The 8,555-nt window shown below is 48.4% G+C and overlaps 2 protein-coding genes across 2 annotated transcripts; one reads left to right on the top strand and one right to left on the bottom strand.

The window, feature by feature from the left end:
• The first annotated feature begins 1,093 nt into the window (after positions 1 to 1,093).
• Positions 1,094 to 3,187, top strand: F5B22DRAFT_607877 (uncharacterized protein). The gene is made up of 3 exons (XM_047975031.1): positions 1,094 to 1,724; positions 1,866 to 1,885; positions 2,649 to 3,187. The coding sequence occupies exons 1-3, from the start codon at positions 1,617 to 1,619 to the stop codon at positions 2,806 to 2,808; spliced, it is 288 nt and encodes a 95-aa protein (XP_047830588.1). The 5' UTR covers positions 1,094 to 1,616; the 3' UTR covers positions 2,809 to 3,187.
• Positions 3,188 to 4,005: 818 nt separating this feature from the next.
• On the bottom strand, positions 4,006 to 8,075 carry F5B22DRAFT_646860 (putative histidine kinase group protein; the record flags this gene model as incomplete). The annotated part of the gene is made up of 5 exons (XM_047978787.1): positions 4,006 to 4,416; positions 4,471 to 5,961; positions 6,022 to 7,115; positions 7,175 to 7,207; positions 7,259 to 8,075. The coding sequence occupies 5 exons, from the start codon at positions 8,073 to 8,075 to the stop codon at positions 4,006 to 4,008; spliced, it is 3,846 nt and encodes a 1,281-aa protein (XP_047830589.1).
• Positions 8,076 to 8,555: the final 480 nt, after the last annotated feature.

Genomic DNA, 8,555 nt, shown 5'->3' on the forward strand with positions numbered 1-8,555 from the left:
GAGGCTATTAGGGTCGGAAGTAGAACGCCAGTGGCAGATAACAATGACAAGTACCAGTACCTTGGAAGGATAGGACGGAAGAAGTGCTGTCAGTAGGCTGTTTTCGCCAGCCTCGAAGTAGCGCTTGAATAAAACCAATTGTGAGTCTCGAGCTAATGAAGCGCGTGCCGTCATGAGGCCTGCGGGGAGTGGTCTGATGTATGGAGTCGACGACAGGAATGGCAGCGAATGAGAGCGAGGTCTAGCGGGCAACCGGGGTATCGCCATCGACTTTTCAGCCTAGGATCGAAAGACTTGGCAGGGCGAGCCGTATTTGGCCGCCATCCCTCTCGGACCACAGTGCTGTACGAGTGGAATGGGAATGCAATGGCGCCAGTCATATACATAGTAATGGGCATTTGGAAAGTTGAATGCCAATTGCCCTGTCGTCATCACGGTCCATCATCGAGATCTGGGATGGTAATGGAATAGCTGGGGAGAAATCGATTGCGCCGCCGGCCGTACGACGACAACGGTGGCACAACTGAGGATACCTACAGTCGTACCTAACTAGGTAGCCTCTCGAGGTAGCCTCTCAAGGTGAGCCGGCCAAAGAGCACAGACAGCATCCTTAAGTACAGAAAACAGTTACCTAAAGGTAGAGAGAGTAAGTATGGCCAGGAGGCGACCAGAAGGCGACATACATGTAGGTGGGTAGTACTTAGGAAAGGCTAGGTGAGTAGTGAGCAGCCAAGTCTTATCGATAGATTTGTTTCTCTATGCACACCCCATTCCACATCTTCAATCCACCTCACACCATCCTTGCTTTAGGGGATACTTTCATGGATGTACTAGAGTAATGCCACTACAGAAGACATAAAGGAGATACTTGTAGCCAGCCAATATAGTTGAAATATATATCGCACTGACGTGTTGACTAGGTAAGTATTGGTATACATAGTAGGTAGGCAGAGAAGCTGGGTAGATACTGGGCTTCAAGTCAGTAGATAGGTACCTACCTACCTACATACTTAAGTACATACCTAAGTAATGAGTAAGCCACCTACTGTACTTACCCACTTGAAGTACATAGGTACGTACATACATACCTATCTCTAGTACTACCGGAAAGTGAGGTCGATCAAGGGGGCGAACCTGACCCACGAGGCAAGGCTTGATCACACAGCATCGGATTTACCAGCAACTGCATCAGAGAACTGCATCCCCTCAGCTTTAACCATCTCGATCCCGTTGATCCCGTACCGGGAGTACTTAGTCTCACCCTCATCTCATCCCGTGTTACATAGGTATTTGCCCACTGCCCAGCCAAGCCAATTCCCCGGCCTACCTACATACTGAGTACTAGTAGTAGGTAGCAGTAGGTACCTAGTGAGTATGTAGGTACTGACTGGCGAGGAGAGGTGCCGATAATTGCCCATCTTAGCCCCATCTCACCACTGATAGTCTTGCTCTTTCTGATGCATACTTAAGTAGGTATCTATCTAGGTATCTACTGAGGCTACCTACCACAACGCATTGCTGCCCATTACCAAAATATCCCGTACCGCTCCCGGTACCCCATACATCGAAGTCAACCACCAACTCTCCTTTCACGTCGTGCACGGTACAAGCTCGCCATGTCCAGCACCACCAACGGAGCCGGCTCCACTTCGACCCCAGACCCGAGCAAGCAAGATGCTCATCACTTGCCCAGCGCGGCGGCGACCCAGGCCGAGATGGCCCAGGTATGTTCAGACAATTGTCAATTGTAGTCAGCCATATGTTGGGAACCCAGAGATGAAACCGCATCCAATCCCCACGAACCTCGTGATCGTCGACGTGCTGCTACTGACCGTAGGCTAATGCGACTCTCCCTACTGTTCTAGGCCTTTAGAGACCTCGCAAGGTATGGCATTGTTCTTGGTCGTGCAGAGTCGTGTAAACTCCCGTCGGGCCTAGGCTTAGGTCTTTTTTCGGCTTTTTTGTTTTCTATCTGTCCCCCCTTCCCTTTGCCGGCTGGGCCTCGCCACCTCCGATCCTTCCTTCCCTGTCGCATTTTCTGCATCCCCCCTGAATGCATTTTGAGCCAAAACGTCCATCAACAGGTGATGCGAAATTCACAATATCGGCGTCCACGATAGCAAGGCGCCATAGACAGCTACGGAGCTACTATGTACTCTTGCGCACATGTTCGAGACCTCACGGCCCATCCCGAAGCCAGACCCATGCCAATCAAATCCTGCTCATGGCATTTTCCTCATTCCCATTCCGCATTCGCCTCTTGCTATCTCGCCAATTGAGAATGCCTTTAACCTGTCTCGCCTGTCTTTGAGGAACCTAGCCATGGGTAGCTGCAAGCTTACCTCGGCCGCAAGGCCCATGCCCTATGCGCGTTGACATCTAGCAAGCAACTAGATCAGCCCTGGGTGCATCTAGGCCTCGTGAGAAGTTCTTCATGCTATGATCCTACCCTTACCCCCAAACATGTGGATACATGCCTATTTTCGAGGGTCTGGATTCTTTTCTTAGCCTGTACACCGAGGACATGTCATCAGCCTCTTCTCGTCACACTATCTACCCATGTACAATGCTATACCATCATGCCAATTGTTATCTAATGGAGCATACGGTTTGATCGGTGAGTTGCTAACCGGCGTTTCACCTCCTAGGGGCGAGCAACAAGCCTCTATCCTTGAAGCCAACCTCGCCAGTATCGAGAGCAAGCTCGACGCTCTTTTAGCGTCTATCGAGACGGGAGCTGATACAGGCAAGATACAAGGAGTTGAAGACAAGAGCTCAGAAGAGGACCAATCCTCTCAGAAGAAGTAAACGCCAGCATTACCAGCGCAAGACCAGCTGCAACCATTACTCGTTAGGTGGAGACTCGTCTTCTATCAGATAGTAGTGGAAAGCCGATTTGCATTCTTTGTTAGCCTAGGCAAATAGTTAAACTGTATGCTATTGGTTCAGGAACGATGTGCTTTGGGTAGCGTCAAGTTCTTATTAGATTTGTAAGGGGCGCTTTATATCAGGAAACATAGATCGGCCAAAGACAGGGAGAATGGTGCATATTGGAAGTTTACCCACCCATCAGAGATTTTATCGTTTCCATAACAAATAGACGCCGTCCAGGACCCTCAAGCCGTAAGCCAAATCGTCAAGAGAAGGCGTGCTCAAACATCAATAAAGGACCGTCGTGACATGTAACATTTACTGATTCCCCAATCATTCACAAGGTGCACAAAGTGACCTCTAGAACTTGAATGCGGATTTGCTAGCACGCTTAGAACAATGAGGTGTTAGATCTTCACAGGTTTAGAAAACAGATGCAAAGTGACTTTACAAGGACATAATATTTTTTACTAGTATAAGAACACAACTACCCAAAATCCGAGGTCGGTAAAAGCTGTCGCAGTCCTTGCATCTTGAAACAAAAACTTCGAGATCGCAAAATACTATATAAACCCTCCAGTGCGAACTTCCATTCCAAGTATAAAATATCCCAATATGACGAGCAAGAACAGTTCCTAATATCAAGCCTATAATGCCACGCTCCCTAGGAGGAAAGGATTCTCATAAACAACACTAAGGTGTATGTAGGCTGTCGCAAAAAGAGGGGAAAAGCAAGGCTACGCATGTCAGTTCTGTCAACACAAGACCGAAACGCCAAATGAACTCCTGCTGTGCGATGGCTGCCCTAAAGTGGGTATATGCATTCCAAAATTGCTCAAAAGCTGTCACAGCAACGCATGAAAGCGTAATGATAAGTAGGACGTCGAGCTCAACAACAATTCTTTAAAACGATGGGAGCTAGCGAATCAGGGCTTGCAAAGGGCGTCTGTGAGAAGCTAGCTCCCTCGGGGTATCGAAGAACTAGTTAGGACACATCAAATAATCGACATGATACCGACGCTCATTAGGACCATCTTTGCAAAGGTGACGGGCAGCATGCTTTCCGACGATTCGGAATTAATTTATACTGTTAGCCCGTAGCACAAGCTATATAAAGGAGCCTAGTTAGTCGCTTCAACTAGGTGGTTCAGAGAGGGTTGAACGTGCCCTTTGCAACGGGTCACCCTGGCTTGAAGCCACCAGGGATGGGCTTGATCCAGGAGCAGTAGCTGTCATGGCACGAGCCTCTAGAGTGGGTCGCGCAATGTGAGGCGACTTCTGGTCACCATTGATTTTGCTATGAGAGGAAAGCTCTCTTTCCCGATTCTTCTCGAGCAACGCGCCCCCAAGGGTTGCACATTTGAGAATGGTCTGTATCAAGTGATTTTGCTGCAGAGGTTTTGACAGATACTCGTCCATCTGAGCTTGAATGCATCGCTCTCGATCTCCCATCATAGCGTGGGCAGTGAGGGCAATGATTGGGGTTCGCTGAGCCCCAGCGCTTCGCTCATAGTCGCGAATCTTGCCAGTCGCTTCGAAACCGCCCTATTGTAATGGTCAGCAAGGGAAAAAGAGAGTATCAGCGTTCAGGGGATATACCATAATGGGCATTTGAACATCCATCAATATAACATCAAACTTCTTTCTTTGTACAGCTTCAACGGCTTCCAAGCCGTTCCCAACAACAGTTACCACGTGGTGGTACTTCTCGAGAATTTTGACTGCCAAACGCTGATTAACGCGATTATCTTCGGCAAGTAGAATTTCGAATGACCGGGTATTGTCAGAGAATGATGGAGTCGCACGGTTCTCAAGAGCCGGAACCATGCCATTTCCAAGGTCAATTGGCTCGCATGGTGTCGTCATGTAGGACGTGATACCAAGGTCGAGACAAGATTTCAAGGTAATATGGACAATAGGTGCAAGGAGCACGATGGGAAGGTATCTGAAGTCCTCAATAGAGCGCAGCTTCCGGGCCGTTTCGATAGATTCCACTATGATCACGTCGTATGGCGGGTTATCAGAGCCTGTTGTGGCCGGGTTCTTTTCTTGATTAACAACCACAGGTACGAGGCCCAATCTTCGCAGCATAACGGAAATTTCTTTCCCATACCCCGACAATCCTTTGTCAATGAAAAGCACCTGGTGCCCCTTGTACGGCTTAAGCATCTTCTCAATGGATCCGAGTCCGCCGCCAGCCAGTTTCACAACACAGGTGAAGAAAAATTTGCTCCCCTTACCAAACTCGCTCCTCACCCAGAGGTCACCTCCCATGAGGGTCACCAGCCTCTTCGAGATAGATAACCCGAGTCCAGTACCACCGAACTTGCGCGTCATTGATCCATCAGCTTGTTGGAAGGTATCGAAGATCAGGTCAAGCTTGTCTTGCGGTATTCCTATACCAGTATCTGACACGATGAACTCGATGGCATATTCGTTTGGATTCTTCGGTTGCAGGCCCTTGGATTCTTGGATAGTCAAGCTTACTTCGCCGTGCTCAGTGAACTTGATAGCATTTCCTACCAGATTTAGGATGATCTGTCGTAGGCGAAATGAGTCTCCCACAACATAGTCGGGAACAGAGCTATCGACTCGGTACGTAAGGTCTAGGAACTTTTCGTTCGCTTTGACCGCCAGTGTTTTCAGAGCGCCAAAGACGGTTCCTCGTAGCGTGTACGGAATCTCCTCTATAACCATTCTGCGAGCCTCGATCTTAGATAAGTCCAGGATATCGTCAATAATAGTCAATAAACTGTTGGCGAGCTGATTGACAATGTTCAGCATCTCCCGTTGGTACTGTGTCAAATCGGTGTCGAGAGTTAGTTGTGTCATTCCAATAATACCGTTCATGGGTGTACGGATTTCATGTGACATGTTAGCTAAAAATTCAGACTTTGTCTTATTCGCTTGCTCGGCTGCCTCTCGTGCTTGGGTATTCCTCTGGATACTGTCTCGCAGGTTGTAAACCATTTGATTGATCTTGCGTTTTAGTTCATCCATTTCGCCAGAAGCCTCTACGTCGACAAGCTTCGTGAAATTACCGTCAGTAGCTGCATTGGTGATGTCCCCAAAAGCGCGAACCTGGGTAGTCTATACAAAAGGTAATTAGTTATAGTTACCAAAGTGGAAATTTAACGGATGATTACTGACCAAATTAGTCGCCATAGTGTTGACGTCTGCGGTAATTTCTTTCCATCGTCCCTTCAAGCCACCAACATCGGCTTGACCGCCCATCTTACCATCTACACCCACGTCCCTAGCTACTCGCTGTACTTCATTACAGAATACGGAGAGGCGGTCAACCATGTTGTTTATGGTCTCTTTTAGAACGAGAATTTCACCTTTGGCTTGGACGTCGATCTTCTGGCTCATGTTGCCATCGGCAATGGCTTGGGTGACTGTCGAGATACCTCGTACTTGTGAAGTCAAGTTCAAGGCCATTGTGTTAACATTCTCAGTGAGATCTCTCCATTTCCCCTCGACTCCATCAACCCGAGCTTGGCCACCCAGAGTTCCATCCGTGCCGACCTCTCGGGCAACCTTGCTCACTTCAAAGGCAAAGGTTCCGAGTCGGTCGACCATGGAGTTTATAGTGAGCTTAAGTTCTAAGATCTCGCCTCTGACTTCGACACCGATCTTCTTAGTCAGGTCTCCACGGGCGACGGCTGCAGTAACCCTAGATATCTCTCTGACTTGGGTCGTCAAATTCATAGCCATACCATTGACGTTATCCGTCAGATCTCGCCATGTGCCTTGGACATCATTGACAGAAGCTTGCCCACCCAAGCGTCCTTCTGTACCTACTTCTCGGGCAATCTTGCTAACCTCTCGCGCAAACTGTTGTAGTTGTTCAACCATAGAATTGATGGTTGATTTGAGCTCGAAGATTTCGCCTTTGCACTCAGCTTGTACCTTTTGCGTCAAATCACCTTTAGCAACTGCCGTAGTGACTTTTGCAATGTCGCGGACTTGGGTTGTGAGGTTGTTTGCCATAGCATTCACGTTAACCGTCAACTCGTTCCACATGCCTTGGACACCCATGACATCTGCTTGGCCACCCAACATACCCTCAGTGCCGACATCACGCGCGACTCGTGTTACTTCTGATGCGAACGTGCGCAATTGTCCTACCATAGTGTTGATTGTTTGTTGAAGTTGGAGGATTTCGCCCTTAGCAGGTCTCTCAATTTTCTTCGTTAAATCACCATGAGCGACAGCAGTCGTTACAGAGGCAATTTCGCGCACTATTAGATTTGTTAGTCGAAACTAACAACATAGACTACCATACGCAAGAGAGACATACCTTGATCGGTCAAGTTCTGCGCCATCACGTTGACTGAGAAAAAGGTTAGCATTACTTCCTCGTTACAACGATTTGGGCGCATACCATTGTCAGTAAGTTCTTTCCAAGTACCGTCTACGCCTTCAATCTTAGCTTGGCCGCCAAGAATCCCATCGGTGCCTACTTCACGAGCAACACGAGATACCTCACTAGCGAATACCTGCAGCTGGTCCATCATAGTGTTGATGGTCCTCTTGAAAGTAGTAATTTCCGGGTCCATTTCGACGGAATTCATTCTCACTTTCTTGCTAAGGTCACCTCGCGCGACAGCAGTGACGATTTCGCCAATTTCGCGGAGGGCCTTCTGGAAAGCTTCATTGGCCTTCTGGTGTTTCCACAGCTCTCTCTCTAGTGTTGCCACGCGTTCCTTTTCAATCATCTGGAGTGCCCGTTCTTGCAATTTTCTTTGTTCCACCAGTTGAGCATTCACATTGGTCAACTCTTGGCGTTGATTGTCGAGTAATTTGGATTGATCATTGATGTGTTCCTGTAATCCCTCTAGGGCTTCATCCGTAAGTGGAATGGCCTTGATGATACGATCGTCTGTGAACCCATTCCGGCTAGTTGGGAACTTTGTTCGGATCGCCGACCTCGAATCCTCATCGAACGGAGAACCAGCCGTCTCATTCGGAGTATCAGGATAGTTTGGAGCATTTGCAGCACTAGCCTTGGCTTCGAGTTGTTGAACCCGAACGATAAGGGCCGAAAGCTCTCGTTCCAGTTCTTCCTTAGCAGCGGTATCAGGGCCTGGGAGATTTATATCTGAGTTGGTGCCGATGGGAACAGGACAGGAATCGTTCGATGCGACGGCCAAGTTTTTGACGATGGCAGCGACCGCTGCCAAGGTCTGATCATCAGCCATGTTTGAAACGAATCCAAGATCCAGCAAGTTGTCGTGTGGTAAGACGCAAGATCAAATTTAAATGACTAGTAATGTACGTGGGAGCAGCGATCAACAGGACGCTGAATGAGCCCTATGAAAGCCACATAGAGCCGGCAAAAAGGCAAGAATCTCGATGAAAGAATATTCCAGTACTGTTGTAATTCGTATGCGCGAAAAGGGGCCCTATCTATCAAAATGCCGTTGCATATCTGCCCTACCGAGCAAGTAGATGGACAAAACGAAGACTAGTGAATATCGAGTGGTCCAAGCGGATGAGGACAGCAGGAGCACAGCAAACGGTCGAGTCGGATATAAAGCGAAGGAACAAAAGCGGTATTGGCGAAAGGGAGCGGCTCCGCTAGATATGGATAGATATGATCGTGTTTGGGCTCGGAGGGCTTGTATTCGGAGAGAATGAATATCAGCAAGGAACAATGCAGACCAACTCTACTGTCCCTT

Source organism: Xylaria bambusicola, assembly GCF_022495145.1.
Source record: "Xylaria bambusicola strain CBS 139988 unplaced genomic scaffold F5B22scaffold_22, whole genome shotgun sequence".
NCBI lineage: Eukaryota > Fungi > Ascomycota > Sordariomycetes > Xylariales > Xylariaceae > Xylaria > Xylaria bambusicola.

Bases quoted from the DNA above. Each gene is read 5' to 3' on its own strand.
- F5B22DRAFT_607877 (XM_047975031.1), top strand. From the start codon at position 1,617: ATGTCCAGCACCACCAACGGAGCCGGCTCCACTTCGACCCCAGACCCG. The intron at 1,725-1,865 runs GTATGTTCAGAC...CTACTGTTCTAG, and splicing joins CCCAGGCCGAGATGGCCCAG to GCCTTTAGAGACCTCGCAAG. The intron at 1,886-2,648 runs GTATGGCATTGT...TTCACCTCCTAG, and splicing joins GCCTTTAGAGACCTCGCAAG to GGGCGAGCAACAAGCCTCTA.